The sequence below is a fragment of the Erpetoichthys calabaricus genome, chromosome 13 (assembly GCF_900747795.2).
Source record: "Erpetoichthys calabaricus chromosome 13, fErpCal1.3, whole genome shotgun sequence".
NCBI classification, from domain to species: domain Eukaryota; kingdom Metazoa; phylum Chordata; class Cladistia; order Polypteriformes; family Polypteridae; genus Erpetoichthys; species Erpetoichthys calabaricus.
Window position 1 is genome coordinate 2,978,364 of NC_041406.2, and position 18,089 is coordinate 2,996,452.

Genomic DNA, 18,089 nt, shown 5'->3' on the forward strand with positions numbered 1-18,089 from the left:
CCAACCCGTACACTGCTGTACAATTACTCATTTAATTTTGCAGCAAGGAATCAATATATACGGGTGGCCGCCCCAACCCTTTTTGTGGCTTTTGTCGAGTTTGTGACAGCTGTCTTCAGAGAATAGTCTGGTGAATGAAAATGACCTGTGCTCAAACGTGAACGAGCATTTGAGTTGTAGACTCGTCCTGAACTGTGGAGAGCAGAGACAAACGATTTGGGAGGCAGTCGGCTTACCCAGGTAAACCAGGTAAAAAATGGCCATTAAACCAGTGCTGCTGCTGCTACTGATGATCATCATCATGTATATAAACTTACATGTTTTATATTGTCATTCCATGCTGTCACTCACGTCCCATCTTGCGAACACGCTTCACTGTAGCCTACTGTATTAACATCTGTGTGAACGGGCAGTGGTTTAAAACAAAAGGGAGCCCATTACACAAAGATACATCAAAACAGTAACAGCAATTTGAAAATTACACAGAAACCCCAACGGGTAGAGCAATGGTTTATGGGTAGTCTGAACACACACAGCGTGCAGTGGTCTGCCGCTAGTCTAGTCGAAGCCAAGGTCAGATGAACATGGACGCTGTGCTGGGGAGGTGAACAATGTGCTGTAGTGAGATCTCTTTGGGCCGAGGGAGTGAAACCTGACGAATTTCATCAAATGGTGTTGGCTTGTGTGCCAATCTTGTGTACCTCTATCTTGTGCACCCCAAGTCATCATGCACTGTAGCGCGTGCAGATCCACAGCTGATATCCAAATGAGTGGCAATAGGGGACAATGCGCCGTATTGAGAGTTCAAGAGCAGAGGCAGTGAAACCTGCTTAAACTCACCAAAGGATGCTGGCTCAGGTGTAGAAGTGAGGACAGCAGGACTTGACGAAACGTTTATGAGCGGGACAAACAAGTTCAACTGAGGAAACTCGATCTGGTTGACATCACGTACACAAGTCCACGGCAAACACCTTCATCAGGGAAGAGCAACAGATGATGCTGCTGCACAGTTGGATATCAGCTATGGATCTGCACGTGCTACAGTGCACGATGACTTGGGGTGGTACCCTAACAGCGGACTCATCTGCACACAAGCCAACGTACTTCGGTGAATTTCAGCAGGGTGCACTCCCTCCTGTCCCGACTCGGCAGGAAAACAGACAACTAATTTCAGGAGTAAACTGGGAGAAGTGGGGAAAAGAAAAGAAAATGAAAATAAACCAAAGCGACCGAAACCCAGACGAGGGGCAAAAGTCAAGGTGGAAAACCAGGCAAGACAAGAAGAGTAATCATATAATAAGTCAAAATGAATATTTATAAAGTTATTATTTAGTAAAATTTACTGGTGGAGAAAGAGGAGCAAACTCGGAGAGACTGAGGAAGAGGGGCCATCACACTGAAGGAGCTGCCCGCCAGGGTGGAGACTCTGGTGTGTGGGACAGTAAGGAGACCCAAGATAGCGACGAGGAGTGTAAGGAGCGGAGTGACGTAGAGGCGGGCAAAGGTCATATAAGGCTGTGATGAGGGAGAAGCAGACTCTTGAATTTGGATGGAAGTGGTAACCAGTGCAGTTGGGAGAGAACATGGGAGACGTGAGCAGAATGCTTTGTGTGGCTGCGGAAAATTACGATTATATCTGCAGATTGGATAAAGCTCAGAGCAAAAGGTGGACCTTTTATGCTGTCTGCAAGATCACGACCCCTGAGACCACACCCCTAGAAACGTGACCTTGACAACAGTACACAATATGGCTTCTCTAAACTACAAAGCTTCAATATTCAAACTAAACCATGAACATCCTGCACAGGGAAATCTCACAACGGGATATTGTTCAACGATAGTGCAGTTCCGCAGTGGAGCATCCATGTTCATTTGAGCTTTGCTTCAACTATGCTAACGGCAGACCGCTGCATGCCGTGCATGTTCAGACTACCCATAAGGCATTGCAAACGTGTTGTATTGTGTCAGCTCCTATGTGTTGAGGTGGCCGCGTAATTTTCAAATCGCCTGTACTTTTTGATAATTACAACTAAAATATGTCATCCAGGCATTGAAATGCTGACGACTGATCTACGTTACTGCCACAGGAGATAAGTTACATCCCGCTGGTGACGCGTTTATCAACTCCGCAATAGAAATTATTCACTCAGTGATGAATGCTGGGGACTCCAACCAGGGGAACGTTAGCAGGAGCCAACGTCTGTGAGCGAGTTCTGTTTGTGGACGTAACCAGGTGGCTCTGCCCTGTCCCAATGTCACAAGTGGGTAGGGCTGAGCCCATCTTACTGTCACCTACAGACCTGTTAGCAGCTCTCTTATTGTCCAAGGCAGGCGTTCTCGGGTACGTTTATTGAGTTTTGGTTTGTTATCATATTTCTGTTTTTCTCAAGCTTCTGGTAAAGTGTTAATCTAAGTTCTACCTGTCTATAGCGCCTTTCATATAAATCTAGTATTGATCAATTCTCTAATTTCTCTTATTAACATGAACTGTACACCTGTGTAAAGCACTTCATATTGGTGTACATGGTGAAGGGAACTATAGAAGAAATTTCGAATCATTTTTTTTTTTTCCATCCTACAGCTCACTGCAGAGGATGAGACAGAAGGCTGTGACAGTGAAGGACTGGCAGGACAGAGGTGGGTACACGTTAGGCCTCTGCCAGCCTTTTAATGAAGTTCTCCATCACTACAGCTTTAGTCAAATCAGGGTATTGTGAAAGTCGAAACACCCGTTCCTCGACTTTCGTATAGTTGAAGTTACCGGCTTGTCCCGTAACCAGCTGGCTGATTCCCCTTTCTTCAAAATCGCTACCAAAGGTCACGGCAAAGAATTCAAGGTTCTCCTTTAAGGCAGCGGCTGCTCTCTCAGGGATCTGAGCTTGGACCGCAGAGGTAGACCGGCCATCCGAGAAGAACACCACCTTCTTCCTCGCATTGGGCCGACCCTCCCTTCTCATCAGTTCCTGCAGGAAAGTCAAGGCAGCAGGGAGATCGGTGGCTTGGTCAAGATACCCCATTGCCTTTACCCCAAGGTGCACATCTCTGAGCTGGCTGGTAAACGGCACTTCCACCTTTTGCTGTTGTGTGCCACTGAACTGGACAACAGATAGTCTGAGGAACCAACCCTGGCCGGAGTGCTCAGGAAGAACTTTTTCTGCTACCTTCTCCACGAAGTGTCTTGTCATTTCAAAGTTCTTCTTTCCCACACTGGCTGACCCATCCATCACCATTATGATGTCCGTCGGCTCCTTAAATCGAGCTGAGATAAGAATAAAGAAGAGGCTTTTAACGTTTGCATTCAGGACAACGAGCACACTGAGTCGCTTTGTAGATGTGAGTGCGCCGTCATTTCCACCAACACAACTTCAAGCTGAATTTGAGTTGGGCCACCAGATGGCACCATACGGTTGGGTATTTGACATTTACAGTGGATTCAGAAAGTACTGAGACCCCCTTTGCATCAGAGCGAGGTGAAGCAACTCACGGACTTTATACTTTTGATTGACTACTGCAATGCGGTTTTCACTGGATATTCAAACTGTTCTTTATACAGCCTCCAGTTAATCCACAATGCCGCTGCAAGAACTATTACAAGAACAAGAAAATACGTTACACTGGCTCCCGGTTAAGTTTAGGGCAGATTTCAAAATCCTTCTTTTAACATATAAAGCCTTAAATGGCCGAGGTCCGGCTTACTTGTCTGAACTTATCGTGACTTACAAACCTGAGCACACAACAAGATCTCAAGATGGTGGTCTGCTTATGATTCCAAGGAATAAAATAGCAGTGGGAGGTTGAGCTTTTAGTTCCAGGACCCCCCTAAACTGTGGAGTGGTCTGCCTGCTACTATAAGAGATGTCCCTTTGGTCTCAGTTTTAAAATTCCAGCTGAAGACTCACAACTTCAGTTTAGCACACCGACTAGAGCTGCTGATTAACTGTGCAGACTGCATCTCTGTTGTTAGTCATTGGCACTAAAACATAAGTTACATGATCGTTAGAATTTGTTACTAACCCTCACCTATTCTGTTTCTCTTCTCGGTACTCAAATGTGGCACTTGGTGCCACGGCCCACCTGCCAAGTTGTTCTGCCTGCCTAAGGTAAAGTCATCCCTGATGGAGGATTGCAGGAATCATTGGGTAGAGGGGTCTTTTCATTGGATTGGCTGGCCCAGCGCTGTCTCAGCTGTGGCCAATAGGGGGAGGCAGCTTGATGGCTGAGGTCTCCAGGACTCTGAACAAATCCAAATCCTATTATGGGATATCATCTACTGTTGAATTCTGCTCTGTATTTGTAATATTTCTATTGTATTGAGGATTACTTGTGTTCTGTTCTGTGTATTGTGTTGTATTGACCCCCTTTTTGACACCCACTGCATGCCCAACAAACCTGGAAAGGGGTCTCTCTTTCAACTGTCTTTCCCAAGGATTCTTCCATTTTTTTCCTGCAAGGATTTTTTTTTCTTGCCTTCTTAGAGAGTCAAGGCTGGGGGGCTGTGAAGAGGCAGGGTCTGTTAAAGCCCATTGCAGCACTTCTTGTGTGATTTTGGGCTACAGTATATAAAAATAAACTGTATTTTATTGTATTGTATTGTCAGGTTTGTGTTTAGACTGCCCGATTAAACAGCAGCATTTGGCCTCCACACCCAGCTTTAAATGTCAAGTGGATTCATAAAGTCTTTGGACCCCTTCGGTTTCTGCACACATTACTGTGTTGTTGTTTAAATTTAAAACTGATAAACACTCAATAACACTTAATATAGTGTGAATTTCCCCTTGGGATTAATAAATTATCTATCTATCTATCTATCTATCTATCTATCTATCTATCTATCTATCTATCTATCTATCTATCTATCTATCTATCTATCTATCTATCTATCTATCTATCTATCTATCTATCTAGATAGATAGATAGATAGATAGATAGATAGATAGATAGATAGATAGATAGATAGATAGATAGATAGATAGATAGATAGATAGATAGATACTTTATTAATCCCAATGGGAAATTCACATTCTTCAGCAGCAGCATACTGATACAATAAATAATATTAAATTAAAGAATGATAACAATGCAGGTGAAAAACAGACAATAACTATGTATAATGTTAAATATTAACGTTTACCCCCCCTGGTGGAATTAAAGAGTCGCATAGTTTGGGGGAGGAACAATCTCCTCAATCTGTCTGTGGAGCAGGACAGTGACAGCAGTCTGTCGCTGAAGCTGCTCTTCTGTCTGGAGATGACATTATTTAGTGGATGCAGTGGATTCTCCATAATTGATAGGAGCCTGCTGAGCGCCCTTCGCTCTGCCACAGATGTTAAACTGTCCAGCTCCATGCCAACAATAGAGCCTGCCTTCCTCACCAGTTTGTCCAGGCGTGAGGCGTCTTTTCCTCTTAATGCTGCCTCCCCAGCACACCACTGCGTAGAAGAGGGCACTCGCCACAACTGTTTGATAGAACATCTGCAGCATCTTATTGCAGATGTTGAAGGAAGCCAGCCTTCTAAGGAAGTATAACCGGCTTTGTCCTTTCTTGCACAACGCATCAGTATTGGCAGTCCAGTCTAATTTATCATCCAGCTGCACTCCCAGATATTTATAGGTCTGCACCATCTGCACACAGTCACCTTTGATGATCACTGGGTCTATGAGGGGTCTGGGCCTCCTAAAATCCACCACCAGCTCCTTGGTTTTGCTGGTGTTCAGGTGTAGGTGGTTTGAGTCGGACCATTTAACAAAGTCATTGATTAGGTCCCTATACTCCTCCTCCAGCCCATTCCTGATACAGCCCACGATAGCAGTGTCATCAGCGAACTTTTGCACATGGCAGGACTCCGAGTTGTATTGGAAGTCCGATGTATATAGGCTGAACAGGACCGGAGAAAGTACAGTCCCTATCTATCTATCTATCTATCTATCTATCTATCTATCTATCTATCTATCTATCTATCTATCTATCTATCTATCTATCTATCTATCTATCTATCTATCTATCTATCTATCTATCTATCTATCTATCTAATAACCCGTAATGACAAAGTGAGAACCTGTCTTCAGATAGGTCTGCCAATTTATTTAAAACCAAAACCTGAAAATTTCTCATTCCTAGAAGTATTGAGACCCTTAATTCAGTACTTTCCAGAAGCTCCTTTGGCAGCCACTCCAGCTTTAAATCTTCTTGGTAAAACTTGACAAGCTTGGCACACCCGGATTTGGTAAGATGATCCCATTCTTCCTGGGAGAGCCTCTCAAGCTCCGTTAAATTTGGATGGGAAGCGTCTGTGAACAGCCATCTTCAGGTCTCTCTACAACCCAGACTTGTCCCGAAGCCACTTCAGTGTTGTCTTGGGACATATACTTCGGGTCATTGATCTGTCAGCCCCAGTTTGAGGTGGCATGCAATCTGGAGCAGGTCTTCTTCAAGGTTCTCTCTGGGTTTGGCTGTATTCATCCTTTACTCAGTTCTGACCAGTCTCCTTGTTCCTGCACTCCCACAGCATGATGCTGTCACCACTGTGCTTCACCATAGGGTTGGTATTAAGCAGATGAAGAGTAGTGCCTGGTCTTCATCAAACATATTGCTTGGAGTTCTGCTCAAACAGTTCAATTGTTGACCATCAGATCAGAGGACCTTTATCGTGATGCTCTCAGACTCCTTTAAACTGTCATCTGCCTTTTACTCAAGAGTGGCTTCCATCTAGCCACCCCACCATAAACATGGACTGCTGCTGAGGTGGACGTCCTTCTGACAGGTTCTCCCATCTCAGCTGAGGACTTCTGAAGTCAGCTCTGTTAGAGTGACCATTAGATTCTTGGTCACCTCCCTGACCCTTCTTGCCCAGTTATTCAGTTTGGCTCTAGGAAGACTACCGGTGGTCACGGTGATCCTGAGACCACTCAAAGCTTTACAGATGGTTTGATCCCTTTGTCCTGATCTCTTTGCCTTACCACAATTTGATCTCTGAGGTCTACAGAGAGTTCCTTGGACTTCATGGCTTGGCTTTTCTCCTGCCGTGCAGTGCGAATTGTGGGGCCTTCCCTACACAGGTCCACGTGTGCCGTTCTCACTGATGTCCAGTCAATTCAGTTTGCCACAGGTGGACTCCAATCAAGTTCTAGAAACATTTCAAGGAGAATGAAAGCAAACAGAAGGCACCTGAGCACAATTTGGAGTCCCACAGCAAAGGGTCTGAAAACATCTAGGAAGGAGAAATCTTGATTTCTAATCAATTTGAAAATACAGGGCGAGTCAAAATGATGTGAACATTTGAAGGGCGGAAACGATTTATTCACAACCTTTTCGCCATCAGGTTCAACACACAAAAACCAACGAGCAACAGTACCATTTAAAGGCCAGACACACATTTTGAGGAAAATAGATGATACCACAGTCCATATTCTGTCCTCCAGGTCATTAATATCACAAACTTTCCTGCTATACACCCGCTCCTTCACCATACCCCCTAAACAGAAATCACAGGGTGTCAAATCATGGCAATGGTCCACCACGGCCTATCCATCGACCTGGAAAGGTGTGGTCGAGATAAGTACGAACAGTACGGGCAAAATGCAGCTGTGCGCCATCACGTTGGAAATACCCCACCAATCGGATTTCTCACGGGAGTTCACTAATGGCATACTGCTTCACCATCTGTAAGTAGACATCTGACATCACTGTTGGGGTGTCAAAAGAGTAGGGCCCAATAACGCCAGCAGTGGTCACGTTTACCTTTGGGGAATCACATTCAGGCTCCCAAATGACGCATGGATTTTCAGTACCCCAGAAGATGGTGTTATGTCAGTTAACATAAAAATAATCCATTAGTGTTAACATAATTTTGACTCACCCTGTATGTTGTCACTTTGTCATTATGGGTTATTGGGTGTAGATTGATGGGTGCAAATGGCAAATTTCTCCATTTAAAATTAAATCTATAGCGCAATAAATTGTGCAGAAAGTGAAAGGGTCTGAATTTTCACTAAATTCACCGTATAAGACTAGCTGGCCCAATCCACTGTAAATCATGGACTCTTGATCCAGTGTGTTAATCTCAGTGCTGAAGCTTCTTCTAATTCAAATGAATTCAACAGAGTGGACCTGCAGTCCAAAAGACCAACGGCATCCCCGACCATGCACTCGCTCAGGGGTCTCATTCTTAACAAGGCCCATTCCATGGCATTTGTCACATGCGCTATTATTACAATGATTTGCATTTTTAATTCCAACACATGGTGTACGCAACCAGCAGTATAACCTAAAAAGAGAAATTTACATATAAAAAAGTTATAGGAATTTAAAAAGCGCTAATCCTATTGAAACCCATTGGACTAAAGAATATAGTTGAGGGTCTGTCCATGGGGGTCTCAAACTCCTGGGAGACCAGAGTGCCCTCTTTATACCTGTTCATTGAATTTGTTATTTATTTAAATGACTCTCATTTTGCTACATTAATGAGTACCAATCACAAGACCTTGAATTGGACTCAAATGACATTAGTGCCCCCCTCTGTCATTCTTGTTTTATTTCCTATTTAAATGTGTCTTTATTATAATGTCATTTTGTCTGATGTCTCATTTATACAGAATTCGCTCTAGGATTCTCAATAACAGTGCCAATATTTGTGATCCACCACCTGTTAGAATTAATTTTATTACCTTATGCGTTACAAAGTGCATTCCAACAGATGGTGCATCGCAAATGTTAGCACTAAATATGCCCACTAGAGTGGAACCGCTAGATGGATAATATGAGCCACATGCTTATATACATTTGTGGTGCGGGTTTACTGTAGTTCAGTCAGGGAGGTTATTAAATGAAATGGAGTTCTGAATTTTAATATGTTCTTATTATCATGGCTCCAGTGAGTGGCAATGTGTTTCTTGTTGGTTGAACATCCAGGTAAGAATTTAACTGAACTCTGTACATGTAACAATATGGCTACAACCCCTAATACAACACTGTTAAGGCTAGTGGCAGAGCAAGGCATTTGAACTTTCGGGGGGCAAGTGCTTTAGTGGGCCCACTCAGAGACCAGCACCCTATCCCAGCGTACAACACACATAATTCCAAGGATTCAGCACATCATCAATATGATTTATTCCAACGTCAAGTTGAGCACCATGGAGTTGCTGAATGTGGGCGCTAAGTTAGCAGGTCAGCACTTTGACAGTGGTGATGGGCCTCTGTCGTTTCATCGCTTGCTGCAGGCCTGCTCCTCTTTTGTTATTATAGTTGTCAACTGTGACATTTTCTGTGTTGTTTGTGCAGTCAATTTCTTCATTGGGTGATTCATCTCTCCTCCCCCTCATCACTTTGCTCTTCATTGGATCATGCATTGCTCCTCCCCCTTGTCAATTTGCTCTTTATTGGATGATTCATTGCTCCTCTCCCTCATGACTTTGCTCTTCATCGAACAATCCATTGCTCCTCCCTATTTGTCACTTTGCTCTTCATTGGGCAATGCATTGCTCCTCCCCTCATCAATTTGCTCTTCATTGGATGATGCATTGCTCCTCCCTATCATGACTTTGATCCCCATTGGACAATCCATTGCTCCTCCCCTCATCAATTTGCTCTTCATTGGATGATCCATCACTCCTCCCCCTCATCACTTTGCTCTTCTTCATGCATTCTGTCATTGCATATTTGACCAGGTACAAATGTCGATTGTCTTGAAGGAACTAAGAGTCTGAGTTTAATTAAAGGTGACGTACAGAGAGCTCCCTCTGGTGGTTTTTGACGTGTGCTTATTATGCATTTTCTAACAGGGTACGGTTGCATTCAACCCCCATTGCAATTTAGGTTTATTGGCAAAATGCACAGACACTTATCTGTTTGCAATAAACCAATCAAGAACAATTTAAATAGCTCAACACAGCTAATATTAAAAGTAGTTTCTCCACACTCAACACAAAAAGCCACTTTTAATGACTACTGCAGTCTCCAAATCATTCAACCCCTGTATGACAATCACCTTTAGTCCTTAGTGGAGCACCCTTCGGCTGTTCTCACCTGCTGATAACGTGTTGCACAGCCAGACCCCAGCTTCTGACCGTGGCCTTGAGGAATCTTAGCCCATTCCCCATCATTAATGGCCTCCAGCTCACTAACATTCTTGGGTTTTCATGCCTTCTCCAACTCCCACCAGAGATTTTCTATCGGGTTCAAGTCAGGCAACTCTGATGGCCACTCTAGAATCTTCCAGGCCTTTTTTTCAGAAACCAAGCCTTGGTGGACTTTAAGGTTTGCTTAGAATCAACTGACTTGTTGGAAGGTCCAGTGACGCTCGAGCTTCAGCTTCCTCACAGACGGTATGACAGTTTCTCCTAGGATTTCTCGATACTCCAGTGAATCCATCTTGCCCTCCACACGCTTCAGGTTACCAGTGCCAGAAGAACTAAAGCAGCCCCACAGCATCGCCGAGCTACTGCCGTGCTCCACTGTAGGCAGGGTGTTCTTTTCAGCTTATGTTTCATTCTTCCTCCTCCAGACATACTGCTGATCCAGAGGCCTGAAAAGTTCCAGTTTTGTTTCATCGCTCCACAGAATGGAATCCCAGCACCTCTGTGGCTTATTTATATGGTTTTGAGCAGGTTGGAGATGGCTGTTCCTGTGCTGTTGGGTCAGTAGTGGTGTACATCTTGGAATTCTGGCATGGAGACCTTCTGTGTTTAGCATGTGCCTTACTGTGGAAGTTGAATCTTCAGTGCAGGTCTGCTGCAAGTCTTTGGCAGTCACTCGAGGGTCTTTGGCCACCTCAGAAGTCTGGTAGTATCTATTGATAGCTTCCTCTTTCTGCCACGTCCGGGTAGCGTAGCCAGTGTTCCTTTAACTCTGAACTTGCAAACTGTGCCTCCAATGGTCTCTCGAGGAACAATCAATGCCTTTGTTATCTTTTTGTATCCTTTTCCTTGTGTGTGCAAGGCAGTAATCTCTCTGAACGTTTTGGACACCTCTCTTGACTTGTCCATATTTGTGACGTGATCAAACGGCACAGTGAACACAACACCCCTGGCCAGTCCGGGTATTCGATGTCTTCGATCTCCAGCACACCTGATGAGGCAACTAATGAGACCCTTCAGACACCCCCTGATTTGCAAATGTGTGCTCTTATGGAGGCTTCTATTCAGGGGGTTGAATAATTTTGAGACTGCAGTGGTCATTAAAAGGGGCATTTTGTGTCGATTGTGGAGAAACCCCTTGTAGTATTAATTGTGTTGAGCTATTTCAGTTGTTCATGTTTGATTTGTTTCTTGAAAACAGCTGAAATGTTGTAAATGTTGTCAATAAACCTGATTTGAATAATTCTGAGTGCAGCTGTAGCATGTGGGGTGTTGGAGTCTCACGGCGACGCACTCAGCACATGTCCTTTATAAACTCAAGAGCTGCCTTCTGCAGTATTTACGCGGGTGCTGCTGAAAGTAATGCCCTTATGCCATTTCCTCGGAAACTGTTTACTCAAATGTAAGGCGTTTACAACACCAGTTAGTGGAGAAACTCTTAATGCATGACTGACATCATCATTTCTGTAGTTCTAGGTGTCGCAGAACCATGGAGATGAAGCAGAAAGAAAGAGCAAAGGAGGATGTGCTGCTGCTGACATCCACTAGACACTCAGAAATGTGAGGCGACAACTGATGAGAGCAACGAGTGAAGATGGGAAAAAACGTTTAAAGAAGGAGAAACCAGCGCTTAAGATAAACCACATAGTGGGTGAGCGCTGACCCATGTACCACTGTCCGAGAGATTGTTGAGGTACCCAGTGCTGTGGACACAGTGCTGTTGAGCAGATTATCCACAGCCTTGGGTACAGGAAAGGGTCTGCCAAATGGGTTCTTCACAAATTAAGAGCTAATTTGAAAGAGAAGAGAAGCCCACCAGGACACCTTTTTACGAGAATGTTTGCACTGGTGACGAAACCTGGGCATACCAGTATGACCCAGAGACCAAATGGGGTAGTCAGAGTTTCCACATCTGCCTTACGGCCCTGATCTGACAACCTGAGACTTCCACTTGTTGGGTCAGATGAAGTGTGGCGTTTCGATGATACAGGGACGTCTATCAGATGCCGAACCTGGGGAACCCAAAAGAGCTTTTCCAAAGTGGATTTGGCAAGTGGGCTCAAAGGTGGTGCAAATGCATCGCCACTGATGAGACGACTTTGAACAACAGCGTGTTGTAAACAAGGAGTTCCTCTACACGTGGATGTAGTTATAAATACATAAAGGAGTTACGACCTGACTGTCATTACAACTGTTTATATAGGCCTTTATGTTAGGATGTACCAGAATGTTGCTAAACAGACTTGCTTGTGTCACATTTGGGGGGCCAGCAGAATGCCCCTCTAAGCTGGTTTGGCCACTGCTTAAGGCCAATTCATAGTCTCTGTGACTGCGTATTCATTTACTCCCTTTTGTAATATCTTCTTCTTCTTCTGCATCATCACAAATTACATTTGGTCTGCTCGGTGTTTTCTCCCAAAATGCAGTGACCTGCCCTAAGACTGGCACTTGAGAAGAATTCAGAAAACTGGGCACTATGAAAAATCCAGCACTGTTGAACTGCAGCAGGAATATGACCTGGAATTGCAGCAAGTGGGAATTAGGTACAAGCTGTGCTACCCACCTAAGACGCGTTGAAATCTAAACAGTCAATGGACACCTCAGCGTTAATGTTTGCAGTGCACCACGCAGTGCCTCTGTCTCTGTTATAAGCACATTGGTAAAAGCGGAGTTAATATTTGTGATGTGCCATCTGTTGGAATGACAAATGCAATGCACTGCTACAAAGGTTTGTGATGTGCCATCTGTTGGAACATAGTAACCAGACAGATACAGACACTTATGCTGTTATCAAGGTGGAGAGCAGCAAGAAATAATGAAAAGGTTGAAGTTATTATGACAATGACAGAATACAGTGAAGTTCTTACATGCAACATGTCATCAGAAATGTCATTCGTGGGGAGGACGGCCTGGCTTCGAAATGTTCAGCTTACCTGAAAAATCTCAGAACTGATTCAGTATCTACTGTGTATTTATAGAAACTGTGCAAAAAGTTAATTTTTCTTTATTCTTTTCCCTACATTTACCATAGGAATGCATCAAACAAGTATATGATGGGATCCCAATGTTGGCCACTTTCTCTGGGCGTGCGTGTGGTTCAGCGTCTCACGGGCAATGAAGTTGCTCAGGACATTTGCGTCTACTGAAATGATTTTGTGTTTGCTTGCACATATTTGTGAATCCACTGCAGCACAACAGAGAACAAGATGTGATGACTAATTAAATACGAGGCTGTGTGGTGTGCAGCAAATACTAATCAATACTTTTATTGGTTTTGCAAATGTATTGATTATTTTTTTGCCATTTCTCCACATTGAAAAACTGACTCTGTGTGTGTTTGGAGATGCCATTTTAATGCTACTGTGAAAGTCAAGTATGATTTTCACAAATTGATCATATATTGATTATATTGAATGACTTCTGTCCTTGTTAACTGTTAGCTTTTGCCTCTAGCGTTCTAAGAAAGCATTTCAATTAAAGCCTCTTGATCTGTGACCCAGTCCTGCTGCTACTTTAGCACAAGGACAAGTCTGGATAAGAGGCCAAGTATAATCGAGTGGGGCAGAATTCTGACTCCGAGGGTCCAATTTATCAGTAACTAGCAAGGACATGAGAAATGAAACTAATCACGCACTTGTGTAACTGACAAGCGTATTGAAGAAGTGTTACCACCATCTGTAGGTCAGTCATATCTTTCCATAATAATAATAATAATAATAATTCTTTGCATTTATATAGCGCTTTTTTCACTACTCAAAACGCTCAGCAATTGCAGGTTAAGGGCCTTCCTTGCTCAAGGGCCCAACAGAGCAGAGTCCCTTTTGGCATTTACGGGATTCAAACCGGCAACCTTTCCGATTGCCAGTGCAGATCCCTAACCTCAGAGCCACCACTCTGCCATGTGCAGAGTGACTCCATGTATGTATCAATAAAGAGATTCTTCTCATCCTGAACTGGCTTAGTGATTTAACTTTGACATTACCTTCTGCTCAGGACCCCACATTTTCTGATGGTTTTCAGGGACACATCATTTTGCAGATCCATGACCCCAGAGAAGCAACCCACCAGGAAAGCAATCCCTACACAAAAGTGTAATAAAACAAGTTGCTGTGTACGACCTCTGAGGCTGGACAGCCCCAGCTATGTTCATAACAATGCATCCTCACCTGCAGAATGTGTAGTGATAAAGGGAAAGTAGCAGAAGATTTGTAAAATGAAGAATCAGAAAAACATCAGATAGCAGTTAGTGTAAAGAAAGAATAGTAATAATAATAATAATACATTTTATTTATATAGCGCCTTTCCCATGCTCAAGACGCTTAAGAAAGAAACATAAACCCGTCATCAGCCCTAACATGTCAGGGAAGCCATGCTGGGAGTACAGCTTAAGCAAAACTGAGCTTTAATGTCAAGTAATTACATTACTTACCTGGACAGGAATATGTTGGACACGTCAGCTCTGAAATTAAATCACAAAAAAATAGAAAATGAATGTAACAATGGAGATTACAGGAAAGCAATAATCTCACATCTCTGTGTTATATTTCACCTTTCCTATTTAAGTATTACAGTATATAACATCATTCATATCTACTGTAGATAGCATGTTGAATCGTCTTAAAAGTCTTCCTAATTTTCTGCATGACGAAAGATTTGGACACATATTTATCCATCCATCCATTATCCAACCCGCTATATCCTAACTACAGACTAATGGGGGTCTGCTGCAGCCAATCCCAGCCAACACAGGGTGCAAGGCAGGAAACAAACCCCGGGCAGGGCACACACACACACAAACTTGGGACAATTTAGGATCGCCAATGCATCTAACCTGTGTGTCTTTGGACTGTGGGAGGAAACCCACGCAGACACGGGGAGAACATGCAAGCTCCAGGCAGGGAGGACCCGGGAAGCGAACCCAGGTCTCCTAACTGCGAGGCAACAGCGCTACCCACTGCGCCACCGTGCCGCCCCACATATTTATTTATTCAGTACATTTTTTTTTATATAACTTTATTGATTTTATTGAAATCACACAACATTCCATACAAATGGATCAATTTTACAAGAATAGGATTGAATGTGAATGTGTAACTATTCATTTCCATTTTCTGTAGATATTTAACTGAAGAGGAAAAACTCCAAAGTGCTTTGGAAGCTCCAGGTTTACACAAATGACACAAAAGGGATGGTCAATTGACAGTAATAATTACTGTAAGCATAATGAGGTACTACTTGGGAGTCCTTTCTGTCTCTCTGGATGTAAAAAGCCCAACTTTTGTAAGGCCACAGTCTTTGTGGGACAATCACTGCAACAATGAAGACAAAGGAGCATCTGCTGATGTGAGAAACAAAGTCGTTGAAATGCACAAGGCAGGAAATGACGAAAGAAAATATCAAAGACTTTGAATGTCCCATCAAGCACTGCTGGATCCATCATCAGAAAGTGGAGGATCATCACAGCATCCGGACTCTAACTAGACGTTCCTCCAAACTAAACATCAGAACAGGATGTCAAGTAAAAATCCCACTATCACTCTCCATAGTCTGCAGTTCTTTTTTGCTGAAATTGGAGTGAAGGTGCAGGGGTCCACAATTTCAAGAGCTCTGCATAAAACAGGCCTCTAAGGGAGGGGAGGCAAAAAAGAAGCCATTCCTTAAGAAGGTCCACATAAAAGCACAAATGGCATTTGCTACAAAGCATGAGAGAGACCCAAGTAAGATGTCGGAGAAGGTCAGATGAGACCAAAACAGAACTTTTTGGCCCGACTTCAAAGAAGTTTGTATGGCGTAAAACTAACACTGGGCAGGCCTCAAGAAACACTAGACCTTCAATGACATATCGTGGTGGTGCCATCATACTGTGGGGTTGCTGTGCATGTGCCAGGAATGGGAATCTTGTCAGAGTTAAAGGGACAATGGATGGACTCAAACACCACACAATACTGCAGGAGGACTTGTACCAGTCGACCAGTGTCAATGACACTAAGCAGAAGGCCAAAGTGACACTGGAGTGGCTCAGAAACAGAAAGGTGAGCGTTTTGGAATGGCTGAGTCAAAGCCCTGATCTTCACCTGACTGAGAATCTGCAACACTCTTTGAAAACTGCTGTCCAGAGGTGCCAGGCCACCAACCAGGAGGGTCTTGATAAATTCTGACAAGAAGAATGGGGAAGAATCACAATGTGCAGAACTGGGACAAACTCACATACCCAACAGAATGGAGGCTGTCAGTGCAGCAAAAGGGGTCTGGAATGTGGTGGGCTTGAACACTTAGGGAAAACGCCAACTTTGGAGTTTTTGTTCTTCAGTTCAATACCAACAGACAATGGTTGATTTGGACTTTGGAAATGTGTTGTTACAGCACAATAAAATACTGAATGGATCGATATGAGGACAAATCTTTTGTCGTGCAGAAAATTGGGATGACTTTCAAGGGGATTGAATACTTTTGCACTCCACTGTAGCTCCTTTCACATCCACAGTGGATTCAGAAAGTCTTCAGACCCCCTCACTTTCTGCACACTGTGGTGGGTGTGAGTCTGTTTTTAGATCAGAAGAAAAGCTTTGACTGTCATGATTTTGGGTTAAGGTTTGGAAAATTTTCCATTGTGGAATATTGGGGAATACAGCCCCTTAAACCCGAGACACAAGTCCAAAGGCACATGCTTTACTTTCCTTTTCCTTGCACAACACAACACTCTATAGATCACAACTACTGCTCAGTCCCTTCCCTTCTTCTCTCTTTTCTTTTCCCCTCTCTCTCTCTTTCTTTTTTCCTTCTTTCTCCTCTGCCTCCTCTACTCCTCTCCCAGCAAGCGGCCTCTTTTATACTGCGCCCAGAAGTGCTCCAGGTGATCCAACAGCACTTCCTGGTGTGGTGGAAGTGCTACAGTCCATGGCTCCGGGACTGGCCGGGCGCACTCTGGTGGCGGCCACAGGCACCAGCAGGGTTGAGCTTCCAAGCCCCGATGCAATCCAGGAGGGCTGCCCTCTCTTGTTCCGGGAGAGGTATTGTGCCTCTCCTGGTCCTTACATAGTGAAGGCGTTCTGGCCGGGCATGGGCCTTAGCCGTCCACCACACCATGCATTATTTTTACACTGGCTTTGCTTTATAATTATGAAAATGTTTACTGTTATGTTTATGACGTTACCACGCAGCCATTTTGTTTGTCAGAGCTGGTCAATCCATTAGGTGACATAGGCACAGACTAAGGGGAGCCTTTTATGAAAGTTAAGAGGAACTCCCCCATTGTGATATGGACATTGAGGGGTGCTGTTTTGGTACACCCACTCTGGACACCAAGGGGGAACACCTAGAGCTCCTAATGGGCTTCGACCGGCACTGCATGCAATTCAGGCATTTTATATTTCTCCTTGCAGACACGCAGTCATTTCGTGCTACCACATGATCACTGGATGCCAAGAGGAACAACATCACGATGGTGTGACAATTCAAAATGGCAGAGAACTATAAGACCCAAAAATTGCCCTGAATCGATCAATAGTGCGCAAGTAGGGTGTAGTTATCAGATGTGCCACAAGGAGTCGCATGCCCACTGTCTTTTTAATCAGTCTGCCAAGTGGCACTGCGCGGGGCTGATTGAGATGCATATCTCTGATATTTACTCTTCAATCAAGCAGGTGATTTTAATGATTTTTTTTTGTATTCCAAAAAGAACCAACAGGTCAGGTCATATCGAAAATCGAAACAACGATGACAGCACTTTTCGACATTAATGGATTTGTTAGCAAACAGTTGACTGCTGAAGCGTCTGCAGGTAAACATCAAGAAAAAAAAAACATTGGCACAAGCAAAACTGCACACCAGCACACACCGCTGCACCATGATGGCGCACTCACCGCGTTACCAAAGAATTAATTTTTTTTACCAAAAAAAATGTGGTTGTTACTTCGCACCTCCCGTATTTGCCATTTTTTGTCTCCACAATTAACATTGAGACTGAAGGGAAGACCATTTGCTACCATAGAGGAAATTGAGGAAAAGAAAAATGCAGA

The 18,089-nt window shown here is 43.8% G+C and overlaps 1 protein-coding gene across 1 annotated transcript in view; it reads right to left on the reverse strand.

The window, feature by feature from the left end:
* Window positions 1–1,349: 1,349 nt before the first annotated feature.
* The window catches only part of LOC114664076 (collagen alpha-1(VI) chain-like), a 146,285-nt gene continuing 129,545 nt past the window's right edge, over window positions 1,350–18,089 (reverse strand). The window contains exons 33-34 of the mRNA XM_051936114.1: window positions 14,501–14,530; window positions 1,350–3,259 (exon numbers count right to left, since the gene is read on the reverse strand). Coding sequence (XP_051792074.1) covers window positions 2,649–3,259; window positions 14,501–14,530 — 641 coding nt within the window. The 3' untranslated portion in view covers window positions 1,350–2,648. The remainder of the gene's footprint in view (window positions 3,260–14,500; window positions 14,531–18,089) is intronic.